The sequence below is a fragment of the Drosophila subobscura genome, chromosome O, assembly GCF_008121235.1.
Source record: "Drosophila subobscura isolate 14011-0131.10 chromosome O, UCBerk_Dsub_1.0, whole genome shotgun sequence".
NCBI lineage: Eukaryota > Metazoa > Arthropoda > Insecta > Diptera > Drosophilidae > Drosophila > Drosophila subobscura.
In genome coordinates this window covers 7,267,212-7,285,195 of record NC_048533.1, presented here as the reverse complement: position 1 = coordinate 7,285,195, position 17,984 = coordinate 7,267,212, and the positions used below count along the sequence as shown (strand labels likewise).

General features: G+C 44.0%; 2 protein-coding genes across 2 annotated transcripts; one reads left to right on the top strand and one right to left on the bottom strand.

The window, feature by feature from the left end:
* Positions 1-837: 837 nt before the first annotated feature.
* On the bottom strand, positions 838-7,555 carry LOC117896439. Its single transcript, XM_034804767.1, has 4 exons — positions 6,270-7,555; positions 5,967-6,209; positions 5,447-5,909; positions 838-5,378 (listed from the first exon to the last, which is right to left on the bottom strand). Exons 1-4 carry the CDS (start codon positions 7,022-7,024, stop codon positions 2,751-2,753), a joined length of 4,089 nt encoding a protein of 1,362 aa, XP_034660658.1. The 5' UTR covers positions 7,025-7,555; the 3' UTR covers positions 838-2,750.
* Positions 7,556-8,006: 451 nt separating this feature from the next.
* Positions 8,007-9,727, top strand: LOC117897978 (zinc finger and SCAN domain-containing protein 12). Its single transcript, XM_034807090.1, has 4 exons — positions 8,007-8,289; positions 8,377-9,023; positions 9,101-9,235; positions 9,300-9,727. Exons 1-4 carry the CDS (start codon positions 8,146-8,148, stop codon positions 9,574-9,576), a joined length of 1,203 nt encoding a protein of 400 aa, XP_034662981.1. The 5' UTR covers positions 8,007-8,145; the 3' UTR covers positions 9,577-9,727.
* The last annotated feature ends 8,257 nt before the right edge of the window (positions 9,728-17,984 follow it).

Here is a 17,984-nt window from a genome sequence, read left to right as displayed (position 1 = left end):
TAACAAAAAACCAGCATAACACCAACAAAATATATTAGCAAACCGTAAATAATTAACAAAAAAGGAAAGCAAATAATAATAACATTAAAAGAAAATTATATATATACGTAAAACATATATAAATAAATTTAAAAAAAATATATATAGCAAATAAAGGGAATTTCAAATGTGCTATTAGCGTAGTGTAAAGATTAACAAACAACAATATTATGGAACTAATGGAAATACATCAAGGGGCAGTACACGACTTTTATACGTACATACAATATATATGTACATATTATATAGGAATATACCCATTTACAATATACAGAGCCGTAACTAAAATCGTGGAAATCGGAAATGAGAAACGAAATAAAATAAAACCAAAGTGTTGTAGCAAATGGAATATTATTTTGGCGCTAATAAAACAAAATGTCATGTAAAATGCATATAAAACATTAATAAAAAATAGTTAAATTTACATGTAAAATTTATAAAAAACAAACAATGAAATAAATCTATAAAAATAATATAAAAATGTCGGCAAAATATGTGAGAGGAAGTAAAGAAAACACAGTAAAGGAGCACACACACCACACACACGCATATTAACATTAAAAAGGTATTATTATGTATATTTAACAAATATTTATTGCATATTATTATTTTAAACTTAAACGTTTAATAAAAAATATTAAAATATAATTAACACAAATGCAATGACGTGAGTTTTATTGGGATATGGAAAAAGGCAAGTCACGATTAAAAGCTATGACAAGAGATGGAACGAGATGCCGATATACATATTCCCAAGTGTTATCAAAAATAGAAAGATCCAAGCAGTGGTTTCTGGTGTTTTTCTGTATTTTATGTCATTCAAATATCTTATAAAAAAGTACAGTTTTGGTTCGTTTTAACTTGAATGCATTGTTTCTGTATAATTGCATATCAATTTCATATCTCTATAAAGTGTTCCCGGTGACAAATATGTTCCATTACATTTAAATACCATACCTTATCAGCTATTGCTATTTGCATAGTATATTTGTTTGCTATTGCTGAAAGCGGGGGATCCTAGGGCGTGCACTGGTTTATCTTTCGTTTACTAACGACATTAAATACCTATTGGATGTAGTGTGTTTATGTTAGTCTATTGGATTGGATTTCTGATTATTGTAGGACTTTATGATTATATTACGTTTGCTGACTATGCATTTAAGAAATTCTCTGCTGAAACTCAATTGTTTCCCCTAGCGTTTGCGTCTTGCGTTTTATTTTTGTTTTGTGTAAATGAGTGTATATTTTTTTAATGTACTCGTATAACATTCTATTAAACTATTTATGTGTATATTTTTATTGGTTTTTTGTTTTTTCGCCTTTTGTTTATGCATTTTGTTTGTTTGTATGTATATTTGTTTTGTTTTTCCTGTGGCATATGCATCTTACACATGAATTGTTTTACAATAAAGCCTGAGGCACATTTATCATTTCTTTTCGTTTACAAAAAGTTTTTATAAACTTGACACGCACATAAAATTGTTATTTTAGAACGGAATTCGGTTCGGTAATAGACTTTTTACTTTGTTACACAAATTCTGAAGAAATTAAGTTTATTTTTAAAGCTAAACATTGTTAAAATTTGGAAGAAAAAGATGCGTCTACACAAAACGATATTACAACTAGAGTTCCAGACACTAGAGAACTCGCACAAAATCCAAAGCGGAATAGTAAAGATAAGAACCTAGAGAACTACACGTAAGAGAACAAAATATATAAAAAACATTTATAACAAACAAACACTTATAACTAATCGAAGAAGAATCAAAGCATTAAAGATAAAAGATAGATAGAAAGTATAGTAATAGAACGATCAGGGAGTAGGGAGGTAGTGTTAGTAAAATCGAAGGAGGCACCTATCCACATATCTAAATCCATAATCTGAACAAATGAATACCGAACAATACTATACAAACACACAATTGATTTCTTACAATTTTTGAACTAAAACTTTCTTCCATATGACCCCGGAATAAATATGCGGAAATATCTCACTCTAGAAATAGTTCTGGGGTCATAGGAATACTCGACGTGCGCCGAGATTATACGCAGTTCTTTAGCTCTCTAAGACGTACATTCGTTTTACAATTACATATTGTTTGTAGATTTGTTTTCCGTTTTTAAAACCGCTGCACACGTTTCCTTCATTCAGACTTTAAGTTCGTTTCGTTTTTGTAAGGTTTGTTCAACAGTAAAATCTATCATCCGTTTACATACAGAAATCAATCATCATTGGTTTAAGGATTAGGTTAATATTACAATAACAATATACAACAATGGGGTGGGGCCTGAGGGTTACAATAGATACGATAGATAGAGGATGTGAAGCTTCAGCTTCAGCTCACTCACTGTTTTGGACGTGGATATTTTGGATAGTTTTGAAACCAATTAAAGGCAGAAGCTAAGCTGTGGGTTAGAGTTTAGTTTGGGATTTTGTTGGCGAAGAGAAAGCTCATTCTGTGTGTGGGAGAAACACCGATACATCGAGGCACGGGATTAACTAGACACGAAATGAACACAACAATAAAGTTAAACGAGACGATCGGATCGGAGAGGGTAAGACATTTCTACAACTGATCCACATGCTCCAGCAGATAGGCCACCACAGTGGCATCTTCGGGCATTTGGGCAACAGATTTGTCATCCTTCTCCTCTCCTTTTTCTTCTCTTGGTTTTTTAATCTCCTCCTGAGCCTTCTCTTCGTGCAAATTCTACAAGGTATCCAGTATACTGCTGGGCGAACTGTCATCCATTAGGGAGTCCGAGCTGAGGGTCAAAGCGGGATTCTCATCAATGCACGCGGGCACAAACGCTGACGAGGGCACTAGGTCTATGGTGCAGCCATTGATCAGGAAATCCCTATGCAACTCCACGGGACTGTAACGAAAGCAGGGCGTGGTTATGGGCGTCGTTGGCATCGACTTGGATATATCCATTGTATTGCGAGCGCTGTACGAGACGTAGGGCCCCCCTTGAATGCCATTGCTCGATGTTTCCCAGTTGAACGATGGCGAGATGTTGAAGAAACCATTTGTGGCATTCAAGCTGCTTCCTCCACCACTTACTCCATTGTCACCTCCATTCCCATTAAGGGCAGCCAGACTGTTGTTGTTCTGCTGCTGATGCGGCAGCGGTGTGGAGGGCACAGATCGCGAGACAATGCCCGCAGAACCTCCACTGCTATAGCCAGAGGAGGAGCCAGCCGAGGAGCTGCATGTGGTGGCCGTCTGTTGGGAAATGTTCCCGAACTTATTGTTGAAACTCGGCGATATCATGGCACCCACATCCACTTCGTAGAGCAGAGCAGCGGCCGCCTCCACGTCCTTCAGGGGTGCCACAGCCACTGAATTCTGACTGTTGCTGTTCTCCGAATAGAAGGTATCGCTCGCATAGCTGGAAGCCTGAAAGCTGGTCTGCCGATTGAAGCTGGGCGACGGATGGCAGCTTCTCTGCAGCTGTGACAGCGGCACCGACTGCGAGCGTTGCGTCTCCGTCAGATCGAGATCGTCGCCACCCGTCAGGGCCAGGCTCGTCTCTAGATCCATAGAGTTCTGATTGATCATGGGATCCGCACTGTTTGTGTCTGGGAAGGAGTTTGATCCACCAAATGGCCAATTTCCCACCATGCACTGCTGCAGCAGCGAGGGGCTAGGCGGCGCCGAGGCTGAGGTGCTCGTGGGATAGCTATAGACATAGCAGCGTTTTCTTCTCGTTGCCCCAATCATGGGATCGCGATTGCCATCGCAGTCGAGGGACTGCTGTTTGGTTAGCAAACTAGAACGTTGCCGCATTCGCGTGACGCCAGGACTGGCAAAGCAATTTTGACTTGAATTTGTTGGATTCTGATTCTGCGGCACTTGGGTTGTGGTGGCTGCAGGTGGCGGTGCTCCTCCTCCGCCTCCTCCATTGTTGATATTGGGGGAAATGGGCAGAAATATGCAATTCTTGTTGCTGCCATTGCTGGAGGCATTGCTCAGGCTGATCTTTCGTCTGTTGTTCTGGTTGGGATTGCCATTTGTTGGCAGCTGTTTGGTTCGCAGCTGCAGCAGCTGCTGTTGCTGGTGGCTATGTTGTGGCGGCTGCTGCTGCTGCGGCTGATGTTGTTGGTTTTGTTGGTGTTGATGCTTCTTTGACATTAAAGCCAGAGACGCTGAGGCAGAACCCACATTCGCTTGACCGGGCAACAGTGTCGATGAGACGACCAGTCCCCCCTGTGGCGAGGGCATGGCCGCTGTGGCTCCACGATTCGACTGAGGCTGCTGGGTATGGGTCTGTTGCTGCTGTTGCATCGCTGGCGCCATTCCCGCCTGTATCGTTGTCGTTGTCGACGTTGTTGTCGGTGCTCCTTGTGGATTTCTGTTCTGTTCTACAGCATCTAAGGAATTCAGTTGTTTTTCCTCAGCGTCTCCCATCTGAAAATATTGAAGCAGCTCGGTGTCGGGCTCCTCGGAGTTCTCCTCGTCCTCAACGGGCAGGAAGTAGTCGTCCAGCTCGTGCTTATCCATATTACAGATGCTAATCACCCGCTCCCTGGGCAAGCCCAGATTCTCCGGCAGTCCCGAATCCTCTGCAGCGGCCGTCAGGGCAGCGGCACTCTCCGCCGCCAGCATGCGCTTTGCACGCAGCAGAATCATGTTGCGTGAGGCCACCTTCGGTGTGGTGTTGTTGCTGTCCATGCTGCTGGAGGGGCTCACCGAACTGGAAATCATCATTTGCGCTGGCGGCCCCATGGACATGGGCCCTGGCGAGATGTCCGGTGGCGGTGGTGTCGCCGCTGTCGTTGTGATCACGGGCGGCACTAGCAAGGTTCCCCCGCCGGCCGTTGTACCGCTGCTCGGGGAGTTGGCCCAAAATCCTTTCGTTTGTTGCGCCTTCAGCACCTTTTTGCAGAATATATTGGATGTATTGTAGTCCTCCACCTCGTCCTTGATCACCATCGTTGTGGGCGATGGCTCATCCTGCTGCTGTGTGAGCACAACCGTTGGCGGCACCACACCCATCTCCATAATCTTGGGCGTCAGATTGCGCACCGCACTGTTGCTCCGCTGCTCTGTGGCGAGGTTCATGGGCATCATTTGATGTAGATAATTCATTGGTGGCTGCTGTTGCAGCTGCTGCTGGGATTGGGACTGGGACTGGGACTGGCACTGGGACTGGTGTACGGGTGAGTCTATAATCTCCTGCTTGATCTTTATCAGCTGCTCCGTTTTCGGTTCATCGATGGCATCTTGACTGCTGCCTGCATCCTGCTGCCCGGCCACCAATTGATTGCAGCTCGACTCTGAGGATGTCGAGCCTTTGCGTTTCTTTTTGCGTCGCTTCTTCAGTGGACCCATATCCTGGAAAATGAAGAGTGTATGACCGATCCATTCTAAGGTGTTCCCCCTCCCAAAACTCCTCAACTTACGGCCAAAACACGCTTCTCTTTGGGCTCCCGTGGTGTGTACTTCTTGGCGCCCAAATGTACGCCCATAACCGTGGCATTGTTGCTCTTGATCCGCGTGCTCAGGTCTGCAATGCTGTCCAGTTTCGTGTTCAGCAGCTTCTCCGCCCAACTACGCACCACATCCCAGTTATCGCTGTCGCCAGTCGCCATCGGAGGCAACACAAGACTCGGCGAGTGATTCATCTGGGGCATGGCAGTAGCTGTGGCTGCCGCGGCATCGTCTCCTGTGATTTGTTCGCTTTTGCAGAGTGTCGGCAATTGCGGCGGCGTTAGCTTTGTCGTCTTTCGCATGGCCGCATAGCAGTAGCGAGAGTTTCCACGCGTTCCCAAACGACGTGGACGCACGCCCGGAAAGACTTGCTTCATGACTTTGCCAAAGTCCGCCGTGGACAGGGGCTTGATGCTCAGGCGTTCGCAATAGGCGCTGCAAAAAGGGGTGGAACATAAGCAATGGAACTCATAATTTGGTTCTTCCACTCACATGTAATCATTGTACACATCCTGCTTTGGTATGGAGACCTGAGCATCGTGTTCCAAATGGGAGCGCACCCAGTTGATGGTGTGATTAATCTCAGAGCGTGTGCCCAGCGGATTTTGTGGCTGCCTCAATGGATCCGAGTCCGCGCACTCCCCCGGCAGACGCAGGTAAAGAAATAGTTTCTCAATGGGCTTCAACACCGCCACACGTTCGAGGATCTGCGAGATTTGTAGCTTCGCATTGTCACTGATAGGAGAGTAGGAGAATTATGTAATGTATGCCACTAGTAAATGGGAATTTACTCACTCAATACTGGCCTCAATCACCTGCTTCACGCGTCGCATCTTCTCCTCAGAGGCAGAGTTCGAGTTGGACAGTGCATTCATTACGTTCTCCGCTATAGTGGAATTGATGACGCCACTGGTCGTGGGCACTGCTTCGATGGGATGCCTCTGGGTAGGACCCACGCCCGCTATGACAGGCGTCCCTGTTGCTGTGTTCGGTGTGGTTGCTGCCGCGCCTGTGGCACTCGCAGCCGATGCACCACTCATGGCATGCATAAGCTGTTGGGCCGTGTTGAAGTTGAAGGCATTGGCAAAGGCATTGCCCGCGACCGTTGCAAACGGATTTGCCTGCAGAACGGACGTTGTGGCATTGCCAGCATTTGTAAACGGCGGCGGCACAAAACCACTGGGAGCAGGCACGGTCACGGTTACAGGTACATTTGTGTGGTGGCTCGTGGGTGAGACCTGGGGGGGACAGTGGGGGCCAGCGACACTGCCCACTGGCACGATGGTCAGGGGCGAGGCCTTGGCATGGATGATGGACGGGGCCTGAAACCGTCCCGAGGTATACGGTATGTCCGCTGGCTGTATGCCCGGGAGTCCAGGTATCCCGCAATTGCCATACGGATGGCTGGTGGCTGGAAAGTTTGGACTCGTATTCGGGAGTTTCTGCAGCGGGATGGGAGATTGAGCCGAGGCTAGAGCTGCTGCTGATGCTATTGGCGCCGCTGCTGATTTCGTCCACTGCGCACCCAGCTGGCCATGCTTTTCGGACATGATATATGTGCTGGCTAGGTGCTAGCGGCGCCTCCGATTCCCCGCACTCGTTAAACTACTCGTGTCCTCTGCTCTGTTGTTGCTCTGTTTTTTATTGTGTGGATGGATTCCCTCTTGGCGAATTGGTTCCGTTCCGGAGTGTTACGCACTAGCCGGACGAGCTGACGCGTGTGTGTGGTGTGCCTTAGCCTTAGGAGATGAAGATTGCGGAGTCGATAACGACGAACATTTTGACGGCGACTGTGTCGACTACGACGGAACGACACAACGGAAGATACGGATTGCAAGATAATAAAGCATTTTCGCTTTTGGCGATCGGCTGTGATTCGATTGGGCGCGATGTGCGAGCCCTGGGCCTTGCTGCGCACACTTTGTCAAGTAAAAACTGTCTAGACTAGTCTAGTGCCACTCTGCATGCGACTTTCTAATTAGACTATACCTAAATAAAATGGAATAATCCATTTTTTCGATTAGAGATAAGAAAAAATATCTCGTTCTGCGTCTCGAAATTATACACCGTGATGCCAGATCGTCGGAGCACCAAACGTGCTAATTTTCACCAACATTTTGAGATGTAAACACGGTGTTGTATTCCGATAAATTGAAGTATTGTATATGAGTAAATTACCAAATGTTTATCTAAACATAGTTTAGTAACAAGCTAATGTATGTTTATGAATATGCAATGAGTTTTTGTTTTACATAAATGTTCTGGGTGCTATCGTTATCGTTACTGACCAGGGCAGGCAAAAAATGATCCAGTTCATACATTTGTCTTCAATATTAACATAAAAAGCGATAAATGAAAGACTTGGCATCTCCGTATGCATTTGTTATCTAAATATTTAATCAAGAGAATTCTCTATGTATCTATTTTCTTAAAATACCTCACAGAAAGGTATCTGGGCCCATGGTTTCGGGAACCACCAACCGGAACCAGCGAAGCTGGTGGCTCTTGTGAGCCTCTAGTGAGGCTGTCCATCCCTGTTGAAATAAAATGGCCGAGAATTTTTTCACTCGCTTTACACAACACTTTCAGTAATACACAAATTTTAACACTGAAAGTACTGCAAATAACGCGGTTCTTTAAATATATAACCGAATAACACATAGAAACAAATATGCCCATTGAAATTGGTCCGAAAACCTGTCGGGTGTGCCTAGAAGAGAGCCCACGCCTGCAGCGTCTCGACGAAACACGCGAGGAAGGCGAGGAGACTCCAAACGAAATGCTCATACAGCTGCTCGGAGTCTCGTACAGCAAGGTAAGTGCCGAGCACCCCCACTCGCACTCCCCATTGACGTTATTTGAGTGTTAAAAGTGATCATATTTGTTTTGCTTCTCGATTCAGTTAAACGACAAAGAAAATATACCAGACTGTATATGCAAGACGTGCAAGGTGGAGCTGAATATGGCATTTCAGTTCCGAGAAAAGGCTTTACGAAAGCAGGCGTGCATCGAAGAGTATTGCCGTGAGATAGGCTTGTTTGATGAGGCGGATGAGTTGTTCATCAAGGAGGAGGATAGTCAAGGCGATATGCACGGTGAGGAGACGCTTTACATTCTGGAGGAGGGTGCCGACAAATCCGAAGGCGGCGAATACCTCGTATTGGAAGAGGGCGAAGAGCTGCAGGAACAGGAATATGATCAGAAGGAAGAAGAGCAGCATGAGGAACAAGAGCAGGAGCTCATAACAGATAATATTGAGTATTTGGAGGATAATTATTCCATCGATATGAACCCTGAACAGAATGAAATTGTTCTTGAGACGAGCAAACCGTTCGAGGAGACGACATCACAGCAACTGGTCCTCACGGAGGCGGCTAATGCCAGTCTTAAGAACAAACGCGGACGCAACCGCCGTGTGGAAGGACTTCGTGCTTCGAATGTGATGAAGGGCGGCTTCATCTGCGATATCTGTGGGAACTACTACGAGAAACGCGGACGCATGATGGAGCATCGTCGTCGTCATGACACCGTGTGTCAATACCAGTGCGAGTAAGTGCAGTCGACCAGGGCACGGTTGTTGGGTTTGAATACTTTAATGATTGTCCGACTTTCATTGGCATTTACAGACTGTGTGACGCCGAGTTCCATGTGCGTGAACAGCTGCGCAAACACATGTACTCGCACACCGGCAGCAAGCCCTTCAAGTGCAGCTGGTGCAGCCGTCAGTTCTTCTATGAGAGCGTCTTGAAGGCTCACGAGAAGTAAGTGTATTAATAATTCATCACCATCCCGACCCGTCTAATAGATGAATTCCCTTTCTTACAGTGTGCATCGCGGCGTCAAGCCGTATGTGTGCAAGGTATGCGACAAAGCGTTTGCCTATGCCCACTCTCTGACCAAGCACGAGCTCATCCATTCGGACATCAAGTTGTACCGCTGCGACTATTGCCAGAAGGACTTCCGCCTGCTCCATCACATGCGCCAGCACGAGGAAACAAAATGCCATCAGAATGCTGTGATGCTAGCCGAGAACTCGCGCGTGGAGATGATGGGCGTCGAGGTCAAGATGATGCACGAGGACGCCGAAATGCAGACTCAATGACGAACAAAGAGGTACTCCTTCTAGATGTTATCTTACTCTTAAACAAATATTACTACATACTATGTATCACCTGAATACAAATCCAAAATAATGTATAGCAAGACCCAACTAGAACTGCAGCAATTCTGGCAATATATAATTTATATATGTACATATGTAAGTGTGTGTCTATATTCTTCTAAAGGGATGAAACAAGTCGATGGTCTTTGTTTTTGGGCTTCTTATCTGTTGAGTGCTTATGAAGAATACCACTATTGAATGTCATGTCTGTGGATGACGATTGCAATACCTTCTTAATGTTGACATAAAATCTAAAATCTACAGAGCATGGATGGCGAATATATTCACCTTACTGTATCCAGGCCTGCGTCGCACTGCGGTGCAGCTGCTGATCTGGTGTGGTACAATAAGCGGATTATTTTGCCGGATTGGAACGCACCCGATTAGGATCAAGCGCAGGTTGCTTATCCGAGTTGCTCTGTATGTAAATAATGAAAACTCTAAATATATTTATGAAATAAAATAATTGTACTTAACTTACATCTTTGTAATCGCCCACATTTTTAACCATTTTTGTCCCTTTTAAAATCCTTGCCAAATTTTGAATGGTTCCAGTGTGACCGCGGATTAATCGATGAAATAATATACTAAAGTATACCTTCACATTTTGAAAATATACCGCAAATATACCGTAATCTTAAATCATTTTACTCGCATTGGATGTTCTATTATATATTACTCGGTAGTTAGGATTCTCAGCGCTAAAGCTATAATTTTATTCAACGCGTAAGTGGGGATGGAATAAAGACTCACTGTTGCGATGAAAATTCCCATCTTACGAGATAGAAATTTACCCCAAAAGAGATGGAGAAAATCCCTATGGGAAAGAGACAAATTCCTAGAGGGACATTTGAAAAACATGTGTATGGGAGTTTTGATACTCTATATTCTTAAAATTACCTTAGAAATGGAATTTAATAAACTTATTAAATTAATTAAATATAAATACCGTAAATATACATTGATCTCATTTTCTAAGTTAAAATATCCAGAATATACATATGTATAATACCCTAAAAGGTCACCCTGATACTTTCACAGCACGCACGCAAAGGGACCAACAATTTTGATTGTTAATTTGTATATATCAATATATTTATTAATACGATATTATCGGTGCGCCGGGTTTGGCGCCAAATTGATCGAAAATTGAAATATTAAAAAGTAAAATAGTAGGTGTAAGGATATAACTGAAAACAAATCAAACTTTTGAGCACATATTAGAACTAAACAGGTCCACAGACTAATTTTAGACTAATTTTACACAGTGGGTGAAACGGACAATCTAACTAATATACATACATGTAAAACATATGGGGGCGCCGCTTTTGAATTTTGCTTCGAAAGCAAATCTCCTTGGGCTAAAGATAAAGTAATATCTTGAGTGATGGCGGACTAATTAGCTACTAACATTAGACAGAATATCAAAATAGTCTAGGAGTTTCTTTATTTCAGTTTTTTTCTAGGTCGAAATATCCATCTTTTGTTCAGCTGTTACATCGTTCAATTTGAAATAAATAGATTGATAATAAATTAAAATATGTATTTAATCCCATGCCAATAATATGTGTGTGCACACCTCTTTTTGGAATACTCCACACTTGCAAACCGAATATAAAAACCCAACCGGATAATATTGTATGTTCTTTCGCTTTGATTCATAAATATAATAAAAGAGTTCCGCTTTATCGCCAAATAAAAAACACTAAATGAATATCCTTTAATTTAATCAAAGCGCTTCAATTGCCAATTAAGGGGGGGAGGGACACAAAGCGAAATGGCGGAAATCGGGGGAAGCCCAAAAGAAGCTGTCAGTCGGCCCCTGAACTGCTGCCTGCCCCTGGGAGTAAAAATCCCAAACGAAATTGAAGTGCCGGGCAATATTTGATTTTCCTTATTTGCACAATCAATGTTGGGTGTCTTTTGGGGCCTCTCTGTGTGGGTGAGTGTGGGAGTTATGTTGAAAATTATGCAATAAATATGGACGGCTACATGTCGCCGCGAGTAAATAAAATGAAATGCGAAAAAAACAGAACCAATTTGCACCGGAACGCATACAAAACATGAGGGAATGTACCATATCAAAGGAAGTTCCACCAAATTACATGACTTGAATAAGTTTTTTTTTGTTTCCTCTGCTGCTGCTTGCTGCTTGCTGCTGGTGTCTCTCTCTTTTATTTTGTTTGTTTCTCCTGTGTATTTTTACCACTTTAGTGTTATACAAAAAAACAAAAAAAAAGTTCTTATGGACACGAGAAAAACCTTTTGCACCCCCCATGGGGTTTTGTATTTGATTGCGGAATGGTGGTGGTGGTGCTGCGAGTTGGATGAGGAATGGGCAGAGGACCTATAGCAGGATGAGACCCGCAGCGAAACAAATTCAAACAAATTTGCACGCGATTTGACATGTCGAATCCATAAAAGCGCTTCAAACGATTGGATTATGGGTGTGAACGTAGAGCCACAGACGAAACTCAATTGCCAAATTGAGATTCGGTCCTTTTAAACTGATTACGTGGCAGTCCAGGGCTATCAATTGCAAATTTATTTTCCTCAACCCCATCCCATTCCCACAAGAAAGCAAAAAAAAAAACGAAAAACCCTTTCAGTTGGGGCTTAGCCTTGACCTGCGAGCCATGACTCGGCATCGACTCGACTTGACTCATCAGAAGAGGCGCCGCCACCTTTTTGTGGCAAACAAATCAGTAAATTTACGAGCTGAATTGCAAATTCAGCAGCACTGACTGACATTGGCAAATCTTTGAGAGGGAGAGAGAGTTTGCATATGAAACAGGTGAGTACATATAGAAGGCCGAAGAACTTGGCCAACTTTCCCCCATCTTTCAACTGTCTACCTCTCGTGGGTGCGCTCTTTCTGTGTGGATGGTTGGGTGTCTGTGGGTTGAGTGGCATTTCAATGTCAAGTGGTTTAGAGGAAAGCTCAGAAATCAACTCAGGAGTGTCGCCATCTTCATCTCTATCTGTCCCCTCATCTTTGGCAACAACTATTCTGCATAATTCATGTATTTTATTAAAAGAAAATGCAAAACCAACAACCAACGAATCCACCTTCGTGGGGGGAGCGTGGTGGCGGGAGGCAGAGATGTGGCGAGTGCTTGTCAAATGGCAGCTGTAAACTAAATGTTTTATATTCATTTATTCCAGAGCATAAACAATGTGAACATCACCGAGACAAACCGGAAGACCTGATGAGATCTCTTGGTGAATGCTGTCGGGGTGTACTTATGTATGTATGTATGTAGGTCCTGTATAAGTTTGCATAATGTTATGAATGCCATGGTTAATGCATGTGCAACAGGATGCCTCTCATGCTCCTCCATTTGTGGTTGCCTGCCATTGCCATCCTGAGGAAATTAGTTGCTCATAGTCGAAGGCATCCGTGTAGAGAGAACTCGGGAGAGAGGGGTAGAGAGCATCCTTCAGTCTACCGGCCCAAAAGCGAAAGCCATTTAAATGCCGAGAAATCCCTTTCAATGTAGCGCAACGTTCACGCTTGAAAGCCAAGCCAAAACAAGACCAAGAGCATTCCGAATGGGCTGAGAGGGGGCCTGCTCTGAAGCTTGATGCTGTGGGAGGATATACCCATAAACCCAGGCACGCCGCCACCGCCGCCGCCAATCAATAAAACCCAAAACAACTGACGCTCCGGCGCATCAAATATTTGTAGGTCTCGGCCAGAGTTAAGATGTGGAAAATCCCCCGCAAAAACATTCGACGAAGCGAACCATTAAAAGTAAACGCTGTGGAAAATGAACGATGTTTCCTTGAAACGTGCACAGGCACAGGCACTGGCACTGGCATTGAATGAGATTTGCCTGTAATAAACACAAACAAATGAAATAATTTCTATGGCAAACAATAAGGCAGATATATAGATAAATCCTTATAAGGATGAATACACTGCAGAAAAGACAGTTGTGGCAGTCAGGAATAGATCCGGTAAAGCGGATAGATTAATTTTTAGGTTCAGAAACGAGAAAATATTTCTTTTTCTTAAAAGTTTTCTACGGAAGATGGTTGGAAATAGCTACTGGCATGTCTTGACTATATTGTCAGCCATCCTATTGCTAGAATCAAAACGATAGCAATATTTCCTTTCAGTGTTGGCTCGTCTAAAGCAGCTTGATTCGTTTATGTGTCTATCTATGTATAATGTATAATGAAACGGAAGGATGGCCATAGACAAGGCGGTATGGGGGAGGGCTGGGCACGACGGTGGGCTGTCCAGTTGGTTTTGCCAAATTACGCATACGCACAGTTACGCCGTTTTTGGGAGGCGCCATAATTCATGACACACGGAGCTTGGCACTGGGGCAAACGGTCCACGGCCCCACGCACCCTCCAATAAAGACATCGGCAACGTAAATTGGTTTAAGCTGACGGCAACGGACAACCCACCAACCAAACCTCCTTCTACGCCTCCGCCATTGCCACATCGACTTTGACCTATTGCCCCACCACGCACGGAGCGGGAGAGCCTTGTGTGGGGGAGCAGGTCTAAGCAAACAAACGGCAGGAAAATCAGGCTCGGAGCTGAAGTCCCTGGTCCTCTGGCCAGGCAAAAGGTTATGCCAAATTACGGAAATTTTTGAGGCTCAGCAATAACAAGCGCATTCCCATGGCTACCGGATTCAGGATCCAGGGAGAGGGATACTACCATTATTCCCTCCTTTCTGTGTGTGTGTGTGTGTGGGAGGAAGGGAAAAATATCCTCCTTCAGATATAAATCATTTAAATTAACAACTTTTGGTTTATTAACAGAATTTATTGGCAGCAGTTTGTGCAGCATCAGGGGTGCCGTGCCACCCGTTGCTGAGGTGAACACGTTTTTGGCTGCCACTTTGCCACCAGAAGCAGGCGGTGGCCACCTTTCATCATAAGAAGTAGGGGACGAAACGTTTGCTCGATGATTTGTTATTTGTTAGTGAAATGATAATAGCAACAAATGAGCTTTTATTGTTCCAATGGCCAAAGGAGCCGGCCTTCCATGCCTTAAAGCGCCGTCGTCATTGGGTTTACGATTCGATATAAATTCATGAAGGATAAGCCATTCAAAAGGGGATTTGCATAATTTGTTGCCTGTCCCTCCCTCCGTCTCTTTTCACTCACTCTCTCTCGTTCTCTTTGTCACTCTTTACAGCCGTCTCTGTCTAGCTCTCTCTTGGTGATGTTGGGACAACAATGCGACTCAAGTGAACAATGGGACCGCAATTACAAAAGTTCTACGGGATAACTGCCAACCGACCGACCGACCACACTCATTCGGGATCCATTGTGCTGCACGACAGTTGATCTATTCGAAGATGTTTCAGCCCTGGCAGGGAATGAGGTCGGATGTCGGTATTCGAGAGAATCATCGGTTAACCTGCCAAAATTCACCGGAAACTGTGTTCCAGCTCGAACATTAATCAGCCATTAATATTGTGTAAACGAAACCCGTCAACAAGCAGCAGATGCTGTTGCCAGAACAGAACCTTTACGATGTGTTTTCATTTTGTGAAAATATGATTGTTTTCTCTTCTGACGCACTGCCAGTGGTGTTGCTGCTGCCCTTTGAAATTTAATTCCATTCTGTGTAGCCCGGAATTTTGATTCCATTTTTGCATTTAAATTTAAATATAAATTGACACGTGCCAGGCCTTCACCAAACAAACGGCAAGTGAAGGAAATCGGAACTGCAAAGGATCCGAACCCAAACGATAGGCACGTGTATGAGATGAGTGATTATTTTGAACTTGTTTAGGGGTGGCCCAAGGGTTCCCCTGGGGGATGGGTTTCACTTTCATGTGTATGGCCACATCTGTATGTTTGTTCTGAGTTCTTTCCCCATCTCTGACAGCAAATTAAGATGCCAACAAGTGTGCCTCAAGTGCCTTGTAATTATTTTTACTTAATTTTTGTGGGCATATTTGAGATTACTGAGATTTTCTGGCATTGTTTTTAGCTGAAACATGATTACTGACATGCAATTCTGTATAGAGGAGTATATTTTAAGCCATAAAGCGCTCTAAAGAAGGACAGACAGGCGTCTGTACTTGTTAAAAAGATTCATTTCATTCTGCCATAAACTTTGTCAACTTGAATTCATCGTGAACCCAATTCAAGGCTCATCGACAGTCAAATGATACGTCGACCAAACTTAAAGCCCATAATGACAGACAATTTATTTTTTCTTGGGGTTTTTGGTTGCAAATTGGAGCGGTTCCACGCCCAGACATGCCACCACCGAATGATGCCTGGATGGGGCGCTCGCTCACCCAAATGAAGATGACAATCACTGAATGTTATTGACGATGCCCACCCACCAAACAAAAAGTTGTGAAATCAATGTTGATGATCTCGCCGCTCCCTCCACGAGGAAGAAGTCGAAACTTTCTCATTGTTATCTATCAGTATCTGGGCTCAGGACTAGAGGTCAGCGCCAGCAGCAGGCCTCGACTGTCCACAGAACTGTCACCATTGCATGGCTTCGATGAAATAGAAAATATAAACAAAATCATTTGTCAAAACATTTCGAAACAGCTTTGCAAACTCTCGAGCTCGAACCAAGGGGCAGCAGCCGCCTCAGCAGAATCCCAAGCATTGGAGGAGCACTGTCCACAATGGGCGGTGGTGTGAAGGCGGAAACGGAAATGGAAGCGGAAGCATGAGTGCGAGAGAGTTGCCAGCGAATTGTTGGCCCAGTCCGCATTTTATTCCCCTTCCATCTGCATCTTCTGCTGTTGTCCCCACTGCCCCTTCTGCTTCTGCTGTTGAGAGGTCAGTGGCTGTCTCTTCTTCCATTCCCGGGTTGGCTCTGGCTTGCTCTCATGATTAGTGATAAGAATGTTTTCTCTTTTTTGCTTTCACTCGGGTGCCACACTGGTGCCTCACACTTTTCCTGCTGGGCTTTCCCCCCTTTTTGTGCTGCCTTTTGTGCCACATTGTGCCTGCCTGCTCTATCTGCTTCTCGTGCAACCAAGTTTTTGTGTCGTCTCTCTGCTGGCTTTCGACCAAACATCGTTTGTCAAGCGATTTATTTCAATTATTGATGTTGAATGTTGCCTTTTCTTTGAGTTCTCCTAGGGCCTTGTTATGTGGCAGGTTTGATAACAGTCGGGTCAGTCTCAGGGACACAGTAGGGTGTGCAGAACCCTCATTTCCACAGCCGCCCGAAAGCAGACAATGCATAATTTGGTTACCCAACACTCGAGGTCGCGCCCACAGCATATTTCCGCTTTATAATTATAATATTGCAATAACAATAGCAACGGATTTGCGGCCCGTACATAATTAGTGAAATGTAAAAATTAATCAATTTCGTTATAACCCAATTATAGGAAATTGCTAGCAACGCAATTAAGCCCCGTTTGCCCAAAAATGGTCAAAATGCCAGAGCCATTGCAGGAGACTCCCTCCTCTTGGGTGCTGTCCCATTCAGGCACTCTCTTTCCCCTCCTAGGACCTCTGTTTGCCCCCCACACCCCGCTTTATAGATATCCCTCCCAACAAATAATAATAGAAAAAGCAAACAAGCAGCGCGATATGGGTTGCGATTTAGTTACGCCCCCAAAATGCGGGTCCAGACTGCTGCGCCCTCCATATGACGGGCATAACTGAATATTCTGTATGGCTTTATTTTTTCCGATACGAGTATGCGAAATCAAGCTGGTGAATGCTGGATGCTGGTTGCTGGCTGCTGCCTGCTGGCTGCCAGGGCCCCAGACACAATTTGTAAATTTGCATTTTGTGCGGCAGTAAATAATCCCCGAATGGATAAAGTTTTTCATTTAAATTATGATCCAATATGGACGACGAAACCAATACAACACTGACCGAATAACCGACTTTTGGCGGACGGGCAGAGAGCACATACCACACAGCACACACCGATGCATAATGTTAAAGACCAAATGGATATAAATGTGAGTGCATCAGCCATCTCATCTGCCATAAAGAGAATGAATAAACATGAGGAAAGTCTCTTCATTTGAGAGGAAAATGTGCTTTAGCGAATGTGTCAAAATGTATGGCTCATTAGGAAGATATCTAAAATTCAGCAAACAGAATTAAATGCCAACGTAATAAATGAACCACATAATAAATCCACTTATTTTTTCTATTTTTTCGTTGTCATTGTAGAATATACAATAACAGATGTTTTGCCATGGCAAAATTTATAATTAAATATATGGAAAATACGGCCAAATATGGGCTTACACATTATACATTATACTAATGTTAATATTTGTTATTAGAAAACACTCCACTCGATTTAAATACGACAAATTTATGACAAGAGAAATGTGTGTGCGTCATAAATCAGAAAAAATGCGAAATTGTTAAAA

Bases quoted from the DNA above. Each gene is read 5' to 3' on its own strand.
- LOC117896439 (XM_034804767.1), bottom strand. From the start codon at position 7,024: ATGTCCGAAAAGCATGGCCAGCTGGGTGCGCAGTGGACGAAATCAGCA. The intron at 5,910-5,966 runs GTGAGTGGAAGA...CCCTTTTTGCAG, and splicing joins GATGTGTACAATGATTACAT to CGCCTATTGCGAACGCCTGA. The intron at 5,379-5,446 runs GTAAGTTGAGGA...TTCATTTTCCAG, and splicing joins AAGAGAAGCGTGTTTTGGCC to GATATGGGTCCACTGAAGAA.
- LOC117897978 (XM_034807090.1), top strand. From the start codon at position 8,146: ATGCCCATTGAAATTGGTCCGAAAACCTGTCGGGTGTGCCTAGAAGAG. The intron at 8,290-8,376 runs GTAAGTGCCGAG...TTCTCGATTCAG, and splicing joins TCGGAGTCTCGTACAGCAAG to TTAAACGACAAAGAAAATAT. The intron at 9,236-9,299 runs GTAAGTGTATTA...CCTTTCTTACAG, and splicing joins GTCTTGAAGGCTCACGAGAA to TGTGCATCGCGGCGTCAAGC.